We start from the raw sequence: 22858 nt of genomic DNA on the forward strand, positions 1-22858 counted from the left end.
AGTTATCAGGAGTAGGCTCCTGCTCATGGCATGGATCTCAAGTTGACCAGTGCTTGGTTGGCCACTCCCACAATTTCTGTGCCACCTTTACCCCAGCAAATCTTGTAGGCAGGACAAATTATAGGTCAAAGGTTTTGTGACTGGGCTGGTGTCCCAATTCCTCCACTGGAAGTCTTGCCTGGTTACAGGAGATGGCTGGTTCAGAATCACTGAAATTTAGCAACTGCTAGGAGGTAGTATATACTGTCGTTCTCATTGGTCTGTCAACTATGTACTTAAAGCCCTTGGGGTTGACATCCTGAGATGTAGGACATGGTGATGTTTTGGGATGGTATTTCCTCAGCCAGCTTTCTCTTTCTTCCCTGGCAATGTCTTTACATTTCTGTCTTGATTTTTAATTATATGAGGATAGTTCTCTCTTCCTACAAGCTTCTAATTCCTCTCCCCACTTCCATTCCTACTTACCCATTGCCCCATTCCTGCCTTTAAGGCTCACCTTCCTGTGGAGTAATAGAGAGCTACTCATTGCCCCTGAAAGAAGTAGACCGGTGGGAAAGACCACACTTGGATTGGCAGCAAGCATAAGGAACACTGACAATTGGAAACCACAAACGAGACCATCTCACCTGGCATATTTTCTGGCATATTTTCAGCTCACCACAGTGAATGTTGGTGGGAGAGTATGAGCCAAGCACAAAGTCACTAATAAACAGGTCCCTGGAGTCTAGAGTGTTGTAAGAAGTTAGCATTCCCTGTGGCAGGGTTGGGGGTGTGTGTGTGTGTACACAAAGCCTGCCCAGAAGTGTGCGCTGAAGTTCAGTATAAGCAAAGGCAAAAGAAGTCAGGCTCAAACAAACTTCAGGCCCAGGAGAGAAACACATGTGATGTTAGGGAACACAGAAACAGAAGTCAATAGGGGAGGGGAGCTTATTATATGAGACGAGGAATAAAAAAAACTTACAAAAATTTCTCATTCCATTCAACTTCCCATTCAACTTTTAAACGAAGGTATTGGTATTATTTTCTTCCTTGGTCAAACCAGTTTACCTGTTTTTTTTTTCAATTGTTTTAGCTGGGGTTGGAGTTATAAGCAATATGCTGAGGATTCCGTTGAACCACCGGGGCAAAGCCTATGGGGCATACATAGAGCATTAGTAATGCACATACCTCTAATGCCCTTTTAGTTCAGTAGACAATCCATCTTATCCCAGTTTTTTTCCAAAATGGAAATTTTCAGTGCACTTAACAAAATTGTGTTCTAATCCATGTCTACATACCTTTGCCTGTATGCTCAGGCATGTATGTTAAGTTTCTAGAAGCCTAGAGTATAACAGATTAGCAGATTTTCCCATGTCCCAGAGCAGTGGCTGTGGACAGTGTCCCTCTAAGGCACAGACCCTCAGGCTTCTCTTCTCTTTCCTTGCTATGAAGCTCTCAAGGTTATTCTCGTCTGCTTCGAGAGGCAGCTGGGAAGTCAGTGGTACTGGCTGAGCCTGCAGGTGAAGGAGATGGCTCTGAGGAAAGTGGGTGGCCTGGCCCTGTGGGACTTCCTGGACTTCATCGTGCGCACCCGGATACCCATCTTCGTTCTCTTGCGCCCTTTCATCCAATGCAAGGTGTGGAGCGCTGTTCCCGCAAGAACATGCAGTTTTCCATTAAGGCAGGAGTGCTGGCTGGGTGGGTGCGCAGGTGCGTGGGTGCGTGGGTGGGTGTGTGGAATACACAGGACACATACACGTCGCTGCGATCAGTTAGCGGGGGCTGTTAACTCCATGTTTAGTGAGGAAACAGCCTCAAACAAGTCTCCAGAGGTATTTAACATCCAAAACACCTTCTCACCTAGTAAAGTCTGCCAAACATATTTCCAGCCCATTCATCACCCCTGTCCCTTTCGAAAAAGGAGAAAAAAAATGGCCCTATGGAATATTCTGGAGAATGTGTTCCCATGACAGTAGCATTATTTGAAATCTACTATTAAAGAAACATGGGGGAAATGGGAGAGTTAAGGTTTCTTTTTCCTTCCATTATTTATCTACCCTTTTATTCTTCTTATGCCCCGATTTCTTAGGGGTAGAGACCCTAAACAATTGGATTGTGTGAGCAATGCCCCTTTCTACTCATTGCCTTCTGTTCTTCCTGTATCTATTAGGTCAGTAGGCATCATACATGGGGAAATGGGGTCCTGAGCATGCAATACTTTCCTTTTAGTTACTGGCCCAGCCAGCAGAAAATCATGAAGAGCTTTCTGCCCGACAACACATCTCCGACCAGCTGGAACGGCGCTTCATTCCCCGCCCTTTGTGCAAGAGCTCGCTCATTGCGGAGTTCAACAGTGAACTGAAAATTCTGAAAGAGGCAGTCCACAGTGGATCAGGTAAATACGCACGGTGTCCTTTGAACCTGACGGATGGGCTCCACAATCTACAGAATCCTCGGCCTAGCTCACTGCTCTTTGGGGGAACCATGTATATCTGAACTATGTTAATACTTCAGTAGATTTGATCATGCTTTTCAGGTCTAACAATAAAACAAATATCAAATGGCTGTCTTGGGAATTTAGCTACATTCTTTTCCTGAATGTTTATATATATATATATATATATATATATGTATATATATATATATATATATATATATATTAGTGGTTAAGCTCTTAAATATTTAATAAGAGGAAAATGTTCTTACATTCTTTTGTTCCCTTTTTGATAGAAAAATTCACTTTATCAAGCATCTGTTATAATTTCACAGGTGTTAATTCCTTTAATCCACACAAATGTCTGCAATATGTGTCATTCAAACCCCAATTTGAAAGGAAGGAACTTGACACAGAGGGTTAAATAGATTATATACAGAGAAACGAAGCTGGTAGGTGACTTTACACGAGATTAGTGTTCTGGATTCTTAATGTTTCACAAATTAGAATGGGGAGGAGCTAAGTGGAGTTCACAAGTGGAAAGCATTTCAAACCCCCACCCAACCCCCACCCCAGCTAGAGTCTGTGTTGCTACTCTGCAGTTCCATGAACAGTGAGGAAATTAAATCACTGTTTACCATTAGAGGGCAGTCATCACCCATAAGTAAAAGTATGAGAAGTTTTGCTTTCTAAAGTGTTTACTGTTGTTTACAATATGTTCAAACCACAAACACTTAAAAGTGCAACATTGGTGATATTCACACACTACCATTCAGATATTCCACCGACTCTGGTGAGATTGTCAGTCACAAGGCTTTCTAATGCTTTCTAATGCTGTTGTTTGCAGAAATGGAGACTGAATGACTTGGCTGTGTGCCCTGATTTTGATTTTTGGTTCATAACAATACCCCCATTTCCTTATTATTCCAATATACTGATGGGGGCAATGCACATGTCACAGTGAAATCAAGGTGTTGAAATCCCCATTTCAAGTCAAAACTGGTGGGTATCCTATTAGCTTAAGCAAGCAGAAATAAATATACAAAGAAAAAAAACTGCAGAAGACTTTCCTTTTGTTTGATAAAGATTTCAGGCCTTCAGAAGGAAGCTATTCACATAGAATACACCAGTACTGATTTTTTTTGTTTTTTATATAGATATATAGATATAGATATAGATATATTCAAAGAGAACTTCAAAGCAAACAGTTGTTTATCAGGACCTTAACCCACATTTTCTTTGATCTCTCAACCCTCAGCCTACCAAGGAAAGACATCCATCAGCACTGTAGGCACATCCACCTCTGCCTACCGCCTGAGCCTGGCCACCATGTCTCGCTCCAACACAGGCACAGGCACTGTCTGGGAGCAGGACAGCGAACCGTCCCAACAGGCTTCACAAGACACCCTCAGTCGGACGGACGAGGAGGATGAGGAAAGTAGGTCACAGCACAGAACAACGAGCAACTGGGCCTGCCTGGCCATGCTAGCAAAGGCCTAGGAAAGATGTCTGCAAAGCCATTTCTGGGATTGCCCCTCCTCTCAGTCCTTTTTTAAAGGGGCTTTAAAATGAAGTTGATATCCTTGGACATTCAGGGGGAAAGTATGTATCTGACCTTTCCTTAGAAATCTCATTTAAACTCTCCTGGGCAGCCTGGCTAGAGGAATGGCCAGCTCTCACAAGGTTCCATTTGTCAAAGAATAGTGGTTAGAGTGTGCATGTGGTATTCAGAAAACACCAGCTGTCTCTAGCAGCCTGGATGGAATTAAGAGGGTGCCTGGGGGAAAACAACTTACATTTGCGCTTAGAGACTCTCCTGCAATGCATTTATCCCGGGAATTTCTTAGCTGTGTGCTAAAAATTTACTGTTGCAAAAAGACAGCAGATCTATAAAGACTACACATGTGTGCTTAATCAAGGTAGGGTTTAAAGGCAAAGGAATTCCTGGTGAATTTCCATTAAATGTCTCCATCATATCAGCGGCTTCTTAAACCACATTGACTATTTTCCACTTGTGTTTTTAGATGCTCTTACATGATGCTTATTGAACAGCTGAACCTTTAAAGTTGAGAATGATATCCAAGAGTTCCTCTACACCAAACAGAACCCACAAAAGGCCCCTCTCTGTACTGAAGTAGGAGAAATGGAAGCTGAGCTTAGAATTTTAACTAACAAAGATGAACAAGAGTATTTTAATGTTTCCCTACAGTGAGGCATAGATGGAAAAAGAAATACATGCTTTGTCAAAACACTTTTTATTAATGTCTGCAGATTTAATTTTGGGGCTAGTTGTGTGAAGTAGTATTCATATTATAAACATCTTATAAATAGACACCTGGTGACTGCTCATGGACATGCAACCAGACTGGTGCAGTATAAGAGACTAAGATAAGAAGCTTACTTTTTAAATTTTTTTCTCTTTAGTTTTACTTGAGACAAAAGTATCATGAGACCCAAGCTGGCCTTCCATCCCCAATATTGTTGACGACCTTAAATATCTGATCCTCCTGTCTCCACCACTGACTGCTGAGATTACAAGCATGGTCATGCATGACACAGCACACTGAGTCCCTGCCGTTCCAATTTAGAAGAGTCCATCTTGTTTTATCTGATAGTGCTAGGGACTGGTGGTGCTGGGGACTGAACTCAGGATTTCATCCTTACGAGACACTGGCAAGTACTCTACCATTGACTATACGCTAAAATAGCAAAAATGAGCAGTTTAAAAAGTAAGTTCTAATACATGTATGAAACTTAAAGCATAGTCTACTTTTCTTTAGTGCATGAAATAATATCTACCAAGACCTTTTTAATGATGGGAAATGATGACCTCTATGATTCCTAAGACTAACTCTATGTTCAGGTAATTTTGTGAATAAGTGGTTGGCCGAGACAGTAGGAAGGAGTTATGAAAGAAAAGTAGAGAAGATTTAAACAGAGATGTCCTTGGGTGAGACTCAATATTCATATAGTAGTGGTGGTGGGGTCAGAAGGCATGTAGACTTTTGCTAGTACCTCTCTCAGATGTCACAGTTATCTCAGTGAAGTTAAGATTACCAATAAATGGTTGTGATGTGGGTGAGCATTAGTTTATATGGCGAATTCATGAAAGCAAGATTAACCATTTTAACTGAAACTGGTTTTCCGACCACAGAAGCATGTATTAAGGCCTATCAGGTATAGGACAAGAAACCATGAGAAACCTGTTCTCTGTCCTCTATGATATTAGAAGGAATCTTGTAGAGAAGGTGACATTTACAAACAGCACTTAAAAGGACGAATAGGGGAAAACACAGGATTAATGAGCAAATAAATGATACAGATGTTAAAAGACACGAGTTCAAGTGACAACGAGAATCTAGGAAAGGCTTTGGTAGAAATAGTTCAGTGCATTCTAGCATACTTTCCATATCCACCACAAGCACACCACAAATGGAGTATGTCAAGACTCAGCTCAAGTCATTGTATAAAGAATTAAAATTTATAGCACTTTTCATATTTATAATTTTACTTGAAAAATATATTAGAAATGTAATTTAGAATATTCTAAATAGCATCAGATGACCTTACATGATAACATACATTTGAAAAACCCACAAAATTTGTTTATTGAAATTTCTGTGGTTTAGTAACAAACTATGCCAGATCATTTAGCATAACGTCAACCTGACCCAAATCTGTACCAAATTTTCATATGGATTTGGGCATATTAGTTTCTGCTTCTATTGGGGAAATGGCCTCTTTGAATTTTAAAATTTAGATTAAAATAAGCACTTATTTCAGGATGTTTCAGTTTTCAAACATTTTTCCTAAAATATCTGAAATATTCTTTCCTATAACAGACCAGAAATCATTGAATGGACCAAAAAGTTTTTGAATGTCAACATAATGTAATTGACTCATTCAAAACTAAACTCCCAATTAAACTATGCCTATAATAGTCTTCAAATGCATATGTACAGCACAGCTCTTCTAGAATCTTTAATTTGAAGGTACATGGTTTATTTTGATAAAAATAAGAAGTTTGAGTATGTTTTGTGAAGGCCGCACTAGTGTGAGGAGGTAGGAAATGTGTAGACAGGAAGAGTTATCATGTAAGTATTTATATGCCCAAAGATGGCTATGATTTTTTCACCTTAGAGACAGCCCTGAGGTTGTAGCCAAGATAGGGAAGGAACCCAAGTATAGCTTTTGATGGAGTTATCTGACAGGCGCCATGGTTTGGTAACCCTTGATCTCTTCCCCACTTTTAGATGACTCTGTCAGCATGCCCAGTGTGGTAAGTGAACAGGAAGCTTGTCTCCTGAGCACCATTGGAAGGAGGCGGTTCTCCAGCCACGTCTCCAGCACGTCTGCACCTCAGGCTGAGGTGGGCATGCTACCCAGCCAAAGGTAAAGGGCTATGACTTTCTTATAGTCTGCACTTGGGGGGGGGGGGCAAATACATTCACTTTATCCTATAAAGGCATAAGGAGAAGGAACCATGGGTTATGTTTCTAGAGAAGCTGTACAACAAAGCATTTTCAAGTAGGTTCCCATGGGTAATAGTTGTAGATTTCTTAGCCAGACTTTGAAATAAGACCGCTCCTTCAGGTCCAAGTATTGGCTTTCACTGAGACATTCATAAGTAGAAATATGATCCCTTTATTCTGGTCAATGGCATCCTTATATGTTAGGTTTATCATCAGGGAAGGGTATTTGGCAAGAGTAGAGTATTTTATTAGATAATCTGGGGATTTAGCCTTTTGCAGTACCTTTCATGTTCAACTGCATGAAAGGATACTTTGCCAAGCAGAAAATATACTGCTCACACTGTGTGGACCATGGGCAGGCCATACAGCTCACGGTTTCCCCAGCTATGAGCTGATGTAAGCTAAAATGATGTGAAGTGGAACTCTTGTGTCAATGATGAAACCACTTAAAGCATTTTTCTTTTAATGTTATCTGCTATAAAAGACTATAATTTTTAAAAATCCATTCAGGGGTTCTTAGTCATTTAAACATTTTATACTTGAGGAAAACAATAATGCATGTATCAAAACTTAAATTTATATTTAAATAATCATTTGATTTTATATATTTTAAATAAAATTATAACAGAAAATATCAACATAAAAGTTCATCTATTTTAACAACTAATATTTTCATTTCAGATAATTGGTGATGACTGATTTTAAGAGTGTTATTTTGTAAGGTTGGGGTTCAACACATAGCTTTGCATACTGACCTGTATCCCCAACCACTGTCGTTTATTTTTAGGACCCATAGACTCATAGTAGCATAATTCACACATAGACTATAATACTAATAGGGATATATGATTGTGTTCAAATAAAGATGGTTTATATACAGTAGTAACTATATCATACCCAAACCACTCACTAAATAGCTCACATAATCTAGCATTTGATAATCCCCTTTAAGCAGAAATGATTTTATGAACAATGTGTCCAACAAAAGGTAACATAAACAGGTAATGTTGGTATCATTAAATTATTCTTAGTTGTTAATTACCCACATGTTCATATTAGGAATAAGACTAGAATAGAAATCTTAATCAGAAAGGTTTTGAGCTATTCAGAATAAGTCAAACTACTATTTCTTTCTGTGTGCATAATAAGAGATCAATTTATTTTCAGGGAGAAATTTTATCTAGTATAAATGTATACCAGAAGTTAAAACAAAAAGGCAAAGATACTTCAACAAATCATTTTGATATTGAATTACATTTTGGAAAATTGGAGAAGGGAACACTGTCTTTGTCCATTACAACAAAATAGTGACTCTCTTCCTGGGGACACAGACTAGTTTTACAGTCAGTTCTTTGGGAATAGTCCCCTTAATTTTGTAGATGCTTAATTCTGTGCAACTTAGTACATATATATTAAATGCCTTATGGTTGCTTAGGTCAGTACTAGGTCTGAAAGTCAATAAAATATAGCCAGCTTGCATTCACAAATATCAGTTCAGCTGCATCCAAATATGTGGATAAACTATCATTTGCTTCCCAAATGACAGGTTTCTGTGACAGTTACAATTCAGTCACTAGAGAATAGAGAATAGAGAGGTAAATGTGAGTTCCTTGTAAGTTGTTAAAGATACCTTCAGTTTGTTTACTGACATTCTCATTGCCAAATTAGCAGGGGAAGTTGGGCTCTTTCTTTGCTTTCCTTAATGGCATTAGTTTCCAGACTTTGGTTGTGGACATTCCTGGTAAGTGGTTTCTGTGTGGTAATGGTAGGGAGTACGAGAAAATGTGGAATCTGTGTCTGTAAGATAAGTGAAAAATAATAACCACCTAGCCAAATGCCTACCAAAGAAATCATAGATGCATCTTCTACAGATCTACTCAACCATGCATTTCCGAGCTCATGTGTCCATTTGGAGCTCATTTTAACTCTTGACCAATAAACAGACCACTCCTCTGAGAGTCGTACCCATCCGAAGTCTTTCCTTCCCCCTTGCCTTGAGTCGTATGTCTTGACAAACCCAGCACAAGGTGAAATGGTTGACTGTCTCCTTTTCCTTCCTTGTTCTGTTAATATTTTCAGTTCTTGGAAACAGAAAATTGCATGCCCCCCTTTTCCTGTTTTTTTTCTTTTTGTTTTTTCTTTTTGCATATCTTTCCCTAAATGCTTCATCTCCCTACCCCTCCTGCAGTGAACCTAATGTCCTCGAGGACCCCCAGGGCCTGGCCGCCGAGGGCAGCCTCTCTAGGTACAGTGTCAAAGCTACCTGTCTATTGGTGTCTGTGCTGGGAAACTAGCCCTGTCGCCTCCGTCTCTGTCTCCTCAGTCTTCTAATGCCCGTCTCAGTATCTCTTTCCATCCCTTGCCCTTTGTTGTTCATGAACTCACGAGCCTGGAAGTCAAAGGTGTAGCAAACCCTCCTTCTTTACAGGTTCAGAGATCACAAATAGTCTAAAAACCTCAATTAACAACAACAGAATTCTCTAGGAGGCAGGTCTAATGGATGTCTGAAATGTTTGCTGTACCAAGGGTTCAGTGGTAAAGCACGTTTAACAACATGTGCCACACTCTGGGTCCAATACCCAGCATCTCCCCCAAAGTTTGTTATACCAAACATTCAGTTTCTCCCATCTAATCATTCCTGTCCACACTGATATTCATTGAGAATTGCTTTTGGGGGGCCTTTTTAGAACTCCCTGTCAGGGAGCCCCTGTACTCAACCAAGTCATATTTTCTAGCTAATACCTCAGGGTGAGAAAGCAGCAATGTTGTGAGGACAGCCATGTCACTGCAGTTCGTGTGGTCGCTTCTCTTTGCTACATGCTGCTGGACTTGTCCCTACTGTAGCCTGTTCAAGCACACATAAAGAATATTGCTTCTAGCGCAAAGACGGCTTAAAACCTTGCCAGGAGAGACGGGAACTTTTCTTGCTAAGTAGTAAGAGAAGAAATACAATGGAAACATTGTTTCTAGACTATTTGCTTCAGCCTTCAGAAATGGGTACTGCACCTTTAACACTCAGATAAACCACGTCAAACATTCCTAATCTTGTGCTGTTGATTGACACCTCTCAACTAATCCTCATTAGGGGCAATGCTTCTTGTCCATCACTAGAGTGTCTCTGTCCCATGTCAAGAGAAAGCAGTCCCAGGGCTGCATTCTAGAGTGAGTACAATATCCTTGTGTTTATTGCTTTATCTCAAAGATGAGGAAATGTTGAGAGGCCGTTCCTGTGAGAGGTCTTTTGTTTTCTTTGCATCTTGTTTGGATTTCACATTTTCTTCTGCAACCGAAAATGGGAAATTTAGTCCATCATCAGGTCTAATTTTTTTTTTAAATTGGATCCATAACTCATGACATTCATTTGTGTTTGCGAACCCTTGCTTGGACAGATTCATCTCTTATTGGTAAATGTAGAAGCGCCACACAGTCCAACCTTAATTAGCAGTTGTACGACCAAGCAGCTTGAGAAACAAGGGCCTGGGCAAGGTTTTCCTGAACTGTTCATAGTGTCTGCAGAGATTTCAACAAGCCTAGGAGGGGCAGCAATGCATTTGAAGAGTTAACTGTTCAGTGCTTAAAACTGTATAAGGAAAACCTCAGTTTCAGAAGGCAGGGTCAGGGGCTAATTCAGGGTAGAAAGTATTAGTCAGGCTTCAAATTTCGAGAGCTTTGTGCTGAGAGCTTTCTGATGAGTCCAGATTCTGCTTTCACTAACTTAAGCCACCGTTCAGTGTGGGCAAGAGGAGACGGGAGCAGAGTTTGTTTTTATTAATTCTCCAAAGGACGTGGCCTTCTCTAGCAAGCTCAGGATTCCAATGACTGGAGCTATTGAGCCAACTCATAGTCTGTGCTACATCCAGTGCCAAGAGAGGAGACTCAGTGTTTGTGCTAGGTTCGAGGACAAGTTCAGAGGCAGAGTTAAGTGAGCTCATCTTAGAGGAATTAATCATGTCAGCATTTTGATGAGCACCTTAAATCAGCTGTTGTTGGTCTGTTGTTGCTGTTGCTGTTTCCTTCTGGTCCTTGGTGTTAGTCACCAAGCCAGCCATACTCAGTAAGAAACGTGAACAAATTGATGTGGATTCTGAACCAATTTCATTAATGTCGAGACATCCCACCAGTCAGTAGTGCGTCCACCTCTGCTATATGCTGCAAGGCCTTGTGTCAGCAAGCTCTCTTTGGAGGAGAGGATGTCTGGCACTTACTAGAAGGGAAATGTTATGAAATGGCACGATTTATACAGTTCGTCAGCAGGCTTTCTTACTTTTCCGCACAAGAATTCTTTAGGCATATGATTAGAATCCAAAACTAGAGAGGCGGTCGCAATGAGAATTACATGGAATACACACTCTGATATTTAGGATCTGAGATACACTCAGAGTTATCCTAAAGAAAGTCTGACCGAAGCTACTGAGAAGCAGAGCAGAAGGGATGAACAATAAACCCTGTCACGCCCATTCCTTTATTGTGTGGCTTAACTTTTATAGGACTTTGCTTCTGACAGGCGACTTGCTTTAGACAAAAGAGGCAAATTGGACTGAGTAGGCTGACCAAGATAACCAGATAAGTGGATGGGAACTAAAAAAAAAAAATGTACAAACCAACTTGAAACTTCTACAATTTTTTCCTAAACTGCCCTAATATATTCCCTTTAAAGACCCAGACACCAAATTGCCTATCAGAAACATTGTTTTCTATCTGGTTCTATTTCTTAAAACTTCCACTGGAAATTAATAATCTAAATCAAAATTTCATGGAAAAAAATTTCTTTTCTGCAGAACCCTGCCCTAGATGGTTTAAAAACTCATCGTACAGATCCCTCAAGCATACATAGGGGCACGTTTTACTTCTGGAATAATAGAGAGCTAGAGAAGTTGAAGTCCGGAGGGCTGGATGTTTATAGTTGAGAACCAGATTTTGTTTATACATGTAAGGATAGTTTAAAAACAGGAGTTGATGGTAAACTCTTAATTTCAAAAGAAATTACCGTGCCATTTTATTCTCATAAAAGTTAATGACAGTGAAAATTAAGACTGCAGTCCAAGTGTGAACAAGACTGCAGTCTAGATGAGATAACAACCCATGCCCACCTCCTGCTCATATGCAGCCATAACGACATGAACCTTGCCAGGTCCTCTTCAAGTACAAGGAAGACTCCACCAGCCTGCAGAGTAGCTGAAAAGGCAGGGCCAAGACATGTGCTGTGACACACAGATGTGCTCTTTGCCATTGCTAAGTCCCTTCTCCCAAGATATCTGAAACCCAGTTATTCCCCCTCAGATTAGTCTGATCTGAGCTTCCAGTCTGTAAATTCTGTAGCACTTAAAATATATTTTCTTGGGGCTGGAGAGATGGCTCAGCGGTTAAGAGCACTGACTGCTCTTTCAGAGGTCCTGAGTTCAATTCCCAGCAACCACATGGTGGCTCACAACCATCTGCAACACAATCTGATTCCCTCTTCTGGTGTATCTGAAGAGAGTGACAGGGTACTCATATAAAATGAATAAAGTCTTTAAAAAAATATATATTTTTTTCTTGGGTGCTTTGAAGGCTACGTAAACTTTAAACAGTGATTGTACTGCAAAGGGAAGGAGTAAGTTTTAGTTTTCTGTTTGCACCCCTGCTGTCTGCCTTGGCTCCTTTACCACTGACTCGATGAGCTCCCACCATGAGGCCATCACTCAGGATAAATGGCTCTGCCCATGTGTCTTATGTCCCACCTCTAGAGTTCTATAACCAAATTAGAGCTGAAATCAAAAGTACAGAAAGAAGCAAGAAGCACACCAATCTAATATCCTGGTAGTGTTATCATCTGTCACCTCTGCTTACTTAACTTTTCATTTATGTGATATACTGTAATACATAGTTTACTTTTTATAATTTAGTTACCATTGCATTACTGAATGGCTCCTTGTTTATATAACTCTTATTTAAAGAAATACTATCAGGCATATTAGGAAACACACACATATGTACACTCTTCAATCCAGACCATCACACTGTAACAGTCAAAAGAGGTAATTTTTGTCAGAATCATTTTCCTAATATTACCTAAATTTTCCTACCTTATACATTATTTCTTTGTATTATAAATGACTAATTTTTGAAGACTGTTTAAATCATGACTCTATTATGCCCTGCTTGAATTTTCTTTTCTAAAATATGGATCTTACTATCATTTACCAAACTGATTTTCAGCAACTCAAAAACACAGGGAGAAGGGAAGCATGCCAATATGTGCCTGTCATGGAGCCCTAGCCCTTGAGACCCTGCAGCAGGTAGATGGCACATCCCAGATGCCAGCTGGGGTAACAGATGGAGACCCTGCTTCTCTACAACAAAAGATTGCTTACTTATATGATACAAGATGTTACTTTAAGTCTGGAAAGTTTGGGCTGGGTGGTGCAGGCAGCAGCGCTCTCCTTTAATCCAAGCACTCTAGAGGCAGAGGGATCTCTTGAGTTTGAGGCAAGACTGGTCTACAAAGCTAATTCCATGTCTTCCCTGGCTAGGGACACACACACACACACACACACACACACACACACACGCACGCACGCACGCACGCACGCACGCACACACACACACACACACACACACACACCTGTTTCTAAATACATGTATACATTTTTATTAGATTTGATACTTACTGTTTCACCCTGTTCAGCTGCCACTCTCACAGTCAAAGCTCTCGAGAGTTCCAGATCCTGTATAGGATAAAGCTTTTAGCATTTGATCCACTGCTCTGACAAACCTTGACCTCATCTCGGCTTCTCAGTTATTTTTCATAACATTGTATATGAAATAGATATTTCAGTTATTCCAAAAGATTCAGTAGGCTACTGAAGTACTTGTAAACTTCTCAGAGTATCCAATAAAATAGAGTAGCTCCCTGGTGGGGAAACTAATTTTGATTATTCCATTTCTGGCAGACTCTGAGTGGGACTATCTCCAAAATTTAAAACAGAAAACAGAACATAATACAGAAAGGTTCTTAGCACAAATAACTGAAACATTATCTTATATGAAGAACAGAATCTAAATTGAAGCTAACTGTTATATATATAGTTCCAGTTCAAAAAAAAAACTCCAAAGAAAGAAATTTTTCATACATTACATTCATTGTTAGCTTTTTAGCTGTTTATTGTTTATATGACTTAGTTCTTTGATGTGGCAAATACAAATGTCAGCATCATATTTCTATAGGAAGTATAAGTTATTGTCTGAGATGTGTTCTAGAAACATCCTCTATAGTTTCATCTATTCTGCATATACACATTTTTATATTATTTACATAAAGAGCTGATTGTACTAGAGAAACCTCATAGATTTCTCGGCTATAAGCCTCCTTTGCACAGAGAAATGTTGGTGCTTCATGGTCTTCCTCATGGAATAACTAACCATCATAAAATTATTGTTATGTTGTGGCATTTAACTCTCCAAGTAATGTGTTTTTTTTTCTTTTCTTGCACCATTTTTTTCCTCACAATCTCAGATTACTAAATAAAGATGAGACAAGAGGACTGCCTCCTAGTCATTTTCTCTGTCCAACTATTTTCAAAATGTATTACCTAGTTTCTTTTAGTATCCTAGAAGCAATAAACTCATTGCGAACAGCAAACGTAAAACAAGAAAGCATGCTATACATGTCCGTCTTCATATACAAACCATTTCACATCAACTAACTTCTTTTCTCTACCTTAATGGGAGGTAGTTGGTAAGTATCAACCTCCCTTTATGGCCAAGGGAACTGAGGTAACATCTAGATGTCAATGAAGAATCCATTCCAATGGTAGCTTTGCTTGGTATTGGAAGAAATGTGTTTCCACTCGTGTGCATATATATATGCTTTCCAACTTAACAGACACGTTAAAATGCATAATTAATAAGGAGATGTCATTTCAGACATGCCAGCAACATAGTCTGAACTGCTTCTAACGTGCTGCACTATTTCTTTAGCGTAGATGCCTTCATACATGCTACAAAGTCACAAAGATAAGGCACATCAATCCTTTGAGCTTGATCTTTAGGGAAGCAAAGAAAATTTAAAACCTCTTTCTTTGGTATTCTTTGCAGAATTTTGTTTTGCCTGCATGAGTCAGATGGTGTGATCAGATCCCTATTCTATAGAAAGTTTGGCAGACCTTATTGAGAATCACTGCGTTTTCTTCTAGTGAAAACGTGAGTTGGACTTTAAATGAACGGTAGCTTTGGCTACACCAACTGTGATCATTAGCCAGTCGTCAGTACAGGAGATGCACTAAATGCCCATCTTGCTGCTAATTTTGTTCACTAAAAGTGCAACGAGGTATTTATATAGCACATGATAAAAATAGGAATGTGTAGATATAACCTTTTTTTCTGGACAGTTGCTGACTGGGTTCCTCTATGGGACGTTTTACCCTAGCAAGATCTGTAGATGACTCTCCTTTTGAAAAGACAATGACATTATCAATTAATCACATTGACATCAACCACAGAATTAAAACATCATCTGGGCACAGTGTGATCTCTCTTTTCATTCTCTTTTCCATTGGAGATATCTATAATACATGCATGGAGAATGAAAAGGGATCCTGGCCCACCTCCGTATGTTCAGATTCACCCAACACTAAAGTAGTAGACCCTTTCAGAAGTCATTTTCGCTTGTAAGAGACACACATACACAGTAAATTTGGGGGGAGTAGACGACTTCTTTTATCAACTGCACAGCTCGCCGGAGTGCAGCTGAGTTGTCCTGATAGTTTACTTTGCCAGCCTTTTAAACCTAAAATGACTTTCAAGTGCATTTAAATTCTCTGTACGTGTGACAATTGATCTGCCGAGCTGTCACAGAGACTTCAGGCTGCAAGCATGTGTTGAATGTGTCCCTTCACCCAAATGGATTCTGTGTCTGATGTGTTCAATATCTGTCCATCTTATTTTCATTTAAATTGGAAGTTTTGAAACAGGTGTTCCCATCCATGTGACAGAGTTGTTTGTGTGTATTTGTTTCCATTCCCCTTGGGAAAAAAATTGAGATTAGAATATGACATGCTAAGCCTTTTGATGCCCCCCCCAAACCAGGGGTGTTGTTGAAGCAATGTCCTGCTGAATGATGATAGACACAGCATCAGTGATTGAAAACACAATCTCAATTTTGAGAGCTTGGGGCTATACAAGGCCTTGTCCTCCTTTCCAAGCCTTTGAAAAAGCCCTACCCCAGGGACTCTCCCAATCATCCTTCAAAGATAATGGTATCTTTGAAGTGACTGTTCCATATAAGTGGTTTTGGTTAACACTCATCAAAAAATGGTCCTCTGCACTGTCTCCAGGGAAGACTAATGCTGTTGATGCTTGGCAGGGTGGCAAGTATACAGAGTGAACCTGGCCAGCAGAACGTCCTCCTGCAGCAGCCACTGGGGAGGAAGAGGGGCCTGAGGCAGGTAAGAAGGCCCTGGAATGCTTAGAGAGTCATCCTGTAAGGCAGAAGAGCCATGTGCTTGCCAATGTTTATTAAGATTACACTTGGCCTTGTAGCCAGAAATAAGCAGTGTACAGCAACCATCGAGCATGGTAACTGCGGGGCAAGCTGGGCACTCGAGGATTCTGTTTCAAATACGAAGCTGTTATTGTGCAAAGCCGACTTTTTGGTGAGGGATGCCGGGCATGTCATGGGTCTTCTTGTTCTCCGTTTGGCAAGCTTCTTCCCCAGTCAACCTCACTGGCAGAGCCTGTGTGTACTGTTCCACAGTTCACGGGACATCCACTTTACAGAAAGACAAAGGCAGGTCCTTCCTCACTCCGAGACTGGGGATTTAGTTTAACGCTGAAGCAGAAGATCGTCTTCTTTTCAGCTGGGTACTGTGGTGCATACCCACATCCCTAGCACTTAGGAGGCTGAGGGAGGAGGGTTGGGAGTTAGTGCCAGCCTGGGTCACATGGAGTTAAAGGTAGTAGAGGACATATTTCCTTAGATGAGACTCCTCCTCCGTATCTCAGTGGTTTCTCCTTCCATCTACCCCACATACCTCATCTCTTCTCAGCTCCCATTTCTCCATTTCCAGATAGGGTTCCACTATGTAGTACAAGATGGGGTCACAGGCAATCCTCCTGCCTCACTTTCCCAAGTACTGGCATTCCAAGTACAGCCATCAGTCCTGGCTTACACATTATTTTGTAAATAAAATTCCGACGGAAGCTCTGCCCATGCATCTGTGGTGCTCTTGACGCTAATGTTTGCTAGAGGTTTAGGTTTCCTAGCATATATTTCTGAGAGTTGAGCAAAAGTCAGGCACTGAGCATTATCTTTCGTTTCTTATCCACTGAAATTCTCAATTTTGGCATTTTACATCCATTAATGTTCCTAGGCTCCAGGAAGGAACGGTTAGGACAGCTGAGTTAGAATCGCCTGACCACTGTGTCTGTTGTCCCCAGACAGTGGACTTTCTTGCCAATTTTATTTTATCTATTTTCTTCAGCTAAGACGCCCTCTCCTGTCAAGGCAGAAGACTCAAACTGAACCCAGAAACCGTCATGGAGCCCGATTGTCCACCACTCGCAGGAGCATTCAACCTAAAACAAAGCCATCTGGTGAGGGAGTCCTCTTGAGTCCTTTCTGATCCAGAAGGGACTGGATCCAGCAGAAACCGAGTGTTGCAATAGGCTCACCTTTAGGGAGGTCTTAGGATAAGTTTCCCAGGAAACCTTACTACTTTTTTTCCCTCATCGTTCCCAACCTTTCCCCATTCCCAGTGAACATAGATAAATGGGACAACCCAGGGTAAATTGTTAATATTCTGAACTTGAATATAAAACAAAAGGTTGTAGTTTTTCTACTCAATCCAGGAACTAGCATGTTCTGTGTCTGACTAAAGACAAAGGCACATAGAATAACTCATTGGGCCTTTTAGTTGTAGGATCATTCCGAGGAGGGCCGTTATGATAAGTTAACCTTTGCAAATCATAGTTTAGAACACTCATGTAGAAATGATTTTCTCCCTTCACTCCTATTCTATATAAAGTGAAACCAAAATACATAAAATGGTCCAATTGGATCTCCCTTATTGCAAACCAGCAATGTCTTTATGAGGAATCTCTGGTTCACGCCATTATTAAGCATCAGCAGTCAATTCTCTCCTACCTATTGGTTTGCCTCTTACTTACAGTTGATCAGAAGCGATCTGTGACATTCATTGAGGCTCAGCCAGAGCCAACAGCTGCCCCAACAGATATGCTTCCTGCCACCGGCCAACCACAGAGCTGCGGCCCAGGCCGGGCTAGGAAGCCAGAAGGAACAGAGAAGCCAGTGCTCACATCCTCTCCTGCCATTGTCATTGCAGATCTTCATAGCCTGTCTCCCAAGCAGGTGAGGGCACTGTGGAGACAGGCAAGACGTATTCCCTGAATCCTTATTTGCAGGAAACATGTAGAGATCACATTTCTTCCAAATCATTAAGTTTGTTTCTGTAACACCTTATTGCCCAAACAGATACTATTTTTGACATGGTGGAAAAGAAAATCTAAATAAAGTGTTTGGTCAACAACATATCAGTAATTAAGGAAAGCAAGAGGAGTCTTAGTGCAAAACATAAAAAGAAATTATTTATCATCTGGAATAATCACCAACAACAGAAATTTGATCTGTAGTTGAAGTATTTTTCAATTACAGCAAATGAAGTTACTAGCATCATCGATGAAGCCTTTAGATAGTTTTCTGTGTCCTGAAGATCAGATGGACTTAAAGCCTCTTCCTCATTGTTTTATAATTATTTTCTTTGGCTTATATAAATAAATTTCCATAGGTATCATATTCTAATATGATACTTACAAAAAACTAAATGGTAATATCAATATACACATTCACATAGGCTTTTATAGTTAAAAAGAAGTGCAATACATCATTTGAGTTGGTTCATTTTTATAGTAAGCATGGTTCCCCCAACCTCCCCCCAAAATAAACACTATATCAAAGGGTAGGAAATCAATGCTTTGAAATCTGGAAGGGTCCTCATAGATCCTACCTATGGCATAGGCTGGAATTCATCTTTGATTTCTTGTCCAATTAGAGCCATACAGAACTTTTTATGTTCCTTCCTGGTACCCATCCTACTTGTCCATGATACTATGATCCTTTTGATCACAGAGTGAGCCCCTTCTTGCTGAAGAAGGAGAACAAAAGGAGGACACGGAAGTACAAGGTGCTGTAGCACACAGCCCCCTCTCTACTCAACTGTCAGACCCGGATGACTTCACTGGCCTTGAAACCTCCAGCCTCTTGCAGCATGGAGACACTGTCCTTCATATCAGTGAAGAAAATGGCATGGAGAATCCCCTGCTGTCCAGCCAGTTCCCTTTCACTCCTCCTGAGCTAGTGGAGACAGACTCAGCACTAGATGAGTCCCATGTTTAGTTCTATATTGCAGGAGCTCTGCGCTCGACAGAAGACTGCTGACAAGAGAACGCTTCTGATGAAAATTATTACATCTAAAACAGCACTTTATAGTACGTGAGTGGCATTAAGTCTGAGTGCATTTTACCGCCAAAACTCCTAATGTTTCAGAAACATCTTAAAAACCAATAGCTAAAAGTCTTTAGTTGTACGAAGACCATAGCAGGGAAGAACAATGGGAAGTGCTGTCTCGCTGCACACTGTGTATAGCTTGTGTATAGCTTGCTTTGAGCAGCTAGGAACCTATACTATTACAGACAGTTGAGAATATTAACGTTACTGCCCTCATAATTCTAAAAGGGAATACACGCTCTTAAGATACTCACATTATACATCTCACGACAGTGTTTATTTTTGTAGTTTCAAAGTTTTACATTAAGTGGCTTTATGCACAGAAATTTATATAGAAACAATCAGAAAGAAAAATGATTAGATTAGAGGAACTAAACTATAAACCCCGCAGCCATTTTTGTTTGGGTCAATAATATAGCTGGTTATTTTAAAAAACAAACAAACGAACTATTTTTAGAGATGTGGACTTTTAAAAATTTATTTTTAACTGTCCTTTTCACTATATCCTATAAGTCAAAATTCTGATGCTGCATCTCATTCCATTTCATATCTACTGTATTAGACAGAGAATATTCTAGAATCTCAGATATGATTCTGAATTAATAACATAGACAGCTACATAATTATAAAAAGCTAAATGTAAATAGCATTGCTTGAAAGAGATGGCATTCCTACTTCTATCCCTGACGACGTCAACGTTCAGATTAGGCCCTGTTGGGAAAGAGGATTGCTTTCCTTCACAGTCCTTGTGCCTGCCCCTGAGGGCATATTTTCATACATTAAAGTTAAGTTGTTAGAACTAGATCAGAAAATAACTTTTCCTCAGTTGTCAAATATTCTATGATCCTTAGGAGATCTCAGTTAATGAGGGAAAGTCAGAGTAATCAATTTCTTTATAGACTCAGACAGCTTGTATATATTACAAATAGGGCTTTAACTTGAAGTGCAGTTACTTCAAAAAATAAATAAAATAAAATTTGAAAGGCTTGTCAGGCCAGTACTTAGTGGATTATTGAAGGGCTTGGGCATCATACAGTTCATAAATGGTTTTCAAAGGTTTAGCAGTTTATGTCAGAGAAATGTAACTACTAAACATTGAAAGATCTCATAACATACCTGCATTATTGGTGTGTGTGTGTGTGTGTGTGTGTGTGTGTGTGTGTGTGTGTGTATGTGTTAGTCTTCAAATAGAAGTTAAACAGAGATTTTTGATTATGTTGAGATGAGTTTAAAATATATTCTATATGCTTAAATGTTCACTATGTTGGCTATGAAATGTATACTATAAAGAAGATACCTATAAACCCATACAAATCATAAAGGAAATGATTATTATGTTAGAATTATTTATTAAATAAGCACAGTGACTTATAAAATCAAATGTATTTTGGGGCTATGATCCCATTCCCCATGAGAATGGAAGTTAATCTATTAAGTTAACTAGAATAAAACTTAAAATCCCCCAGGTCAGAAAATCAGGGCAGTACCACCTTCTTGGCCTTTTGGCTGAGAACGAGTGTGGGAAATCCAGGAGACAGACAAACCTTTTGTGTCATACCACCTTCACATCCTTTTTACTTAATGCTCAATTTGTTTCTAAGTGCAGAAGTAGATATGTAAGTGGCTTTCTGGTTCTAAGCTGACATATTTTGCCTGTTACAAACTATGCTGCTCAATTAGCATTAGAGGCCTTATGTTTGGTAATTACAAGTGTCTGAGTTATGTGCGTCTATGTGTCTGTGCTTTGTTCTCTCTTTTGGATTCGTGACTCAAAATCTCTATGATGTCAGATATTTAAGAAGTATAGAGGTCAAAGAATTGTTAAATACTCAATAATAACCCTAAATACCTTTATATATTTTAAATGTGTTGGGCTGTTTGCGAAATGATTTTACTGGTCTGTCTGCCTTTTAACCTGACTCCTTCACTGTCAGGTATGGAAATCTGTTATTAACTTTTTCAATAAGCTAAGTAATGTTTTATTTTAGAAAAAATGATGTGTCCACTCTGAGAACTGGGGACTTACAGAGTGGGAATGCTCTCATCTTGGGACTTTTGAGATTTCTCATCTATTCCATTTAATGTGTCCTTAAATGTGTTGAATGTAATGTGTTGAATGTTTATGTGTAGTAACTAAATTATATGTATGTGCATAAGACTGTCACAAGATGTATTCTCAGGAATACTGTTACCTGGAGTTTGAAGGAATAACTTAAAGAAAACAGTTAAGATAAAAGTTCAAGTTAATTGACAAACTTTTGTAATATTCAAAATGTGACTAAGAACTAATTATCACTTTTGATCAATTTATTAGTAAAATTAGATCATATCCTAATCTGTGATGCTAAATAATAATCTCATTCAGAGGAAAGATATAACAGGCACTCACTTTCCAGGTATTAAAAATTACATCCAAATTAAAATTGCTTCTTTGGAAAGTAACTTTATAGAGAATCCTTGGAGTAAAAATACATCGTCCACGATAGTGGGTACCCATGTGTACTATTCAGATTAAAGCAGTTTAAATCCTGGATACAGAATTTTCTAGAACAAACATTTTACTTTCATTTGCAGCATTCAGTGTTTTCTATAATTCTATTAAATCATTTGATTCTTCTGACAAGAGAAGTGTGTTACTGAGTGCCTTGGAACAAGCCACTGAGAACAACAGTGTCCACGGGCACAACTGGGCACATGGCAGTGCTGGAGGCATCCGTTGGTTTTCTGCTTCGAGCCTCCAAGAGTAACTTAAGACAGGATGGCGTCTCTCTTTTAGCATCTGTTCTTTCAATCAGTGAAGAACTTTCTCCACTTCGCTGCCCACCTCCTAGAGTTTCCGAGGAAATAATAGTGTATGAATAGAGGTCCATAAGGAAGAAAGGGTCATGAATGAGTAGAATTATAGAACAAACCATGAACTAATTTCCTTCCTTGAGTTGCACAGGACACCTTACCAGAGAACTCTCCAGAATGTGCTGCTGTCACATAGAGTCCCACTTTTGCTCTGTGACCTCACACTACCAATCCATGGCCTTGTGTCTCAGCAGTGAGTAAACTGTCCCACTTCCTCACTTACTTTCGTGGGTCTCAACTGCAGCATTTCAGAAGCAAACTTTGATTTGACACTCAGGAGAATAAAAACAAGTAGAGGGCAGAATGTATTTGGAAAAGTTTATGATAAATTTATTTATATTATTTAAGGATCATTTAGGATCACAAATCTACGTACCTCCATGATATTTTTAATAGTCACTGTGACCATGGGATTAAAGTCCTTTATTAGCCATTTTGTAGGTAAAATACAGCCAACTTCCTTCAGATGACTATAAAGTCTGTTATGAATACTGAATGACCAAAGAGCATGGAAAAATGCATCTGAATAAATACTGAGATGTTTATGAAAGATATTTATGAAAGCTGATGATTTGTGTTTGAATATGCACATATAATAAAGTAAATCTAAAATTATTT

At 39.6% G+C, this 22858-nt stretch overlaps 1 protein-coding gene across 17 annotated transcripts in view; it reads left to right on the forward strand.

Moving 5' to 3' along the window:
- Unc80 (unc-80 homolog, NALCN channel complex subunit) overlaps nucleotides 1-22855 on the forward strand; it is a 178232-nt gene extending 155377 nt beyond the window's left edge. For 14 of the 17 annotated variants that reach the window (XM_039084598.2, XM_063268135.1, XM_063268130.1 and 11 more), the window contains 9 exons: nucleotides 1432-1616; nucleotides 2209-2374; nucleotides 3672-3851; nucleotides 6667-6805; nucleotides 9074-9130; nucleotides 16229-16310; nucleotides 17346-17457; nucleotides 18033-18232; nucleotides 19010-22855. In XM_039084598.2, the coding sequence (XP_038940526.1) occupies nucleotides 1432-1616; nucleotides 2209-2374; nucleotides 3672-3851; nucleotides 6667-6805; nucleotides 9074-9130; nucleotides 16229-16310; nucleotides 17346-17457; nucleotides 18033-18232; nucleotides 19010-19276 (1388 nt within the window). In that variant the 3' untranslated portion in view covers nucleotides 19277-22855. The remainder of the gene's footprint in view (nucleotides 1-1431; nucleotides 1617-2208; nucleotides 2375-3671; nucleotides 3852-6666; nucleotides 6806-9073; nucleotides 9131-16228; nucleotides 16311-17345; nucleotides 17458-18032; nucleotides 18233-19009) is intronic. The other 3 variants (XM_063268134.1, XM_063268136.1, XM_039084602.2) reach the window with 1 other exon arrangement.
- The last annotated feature ends 3 nt before the right edge of the window (nucleotides 22856-22858 follow it).

This window comes from Rattus norvegicus, chromosome 9, assembly GCF_036323735.1.
Source record: "Rattus norvegicus strain BN/NHsdMcwi chromosome 9, GRCr8, whole genome shotgun sequence".
NCBI lineage: Eukaryota > Metazoa > Chordata > Mammalia > Rodentia > Muridae > Rattus > Rattus norvegicus.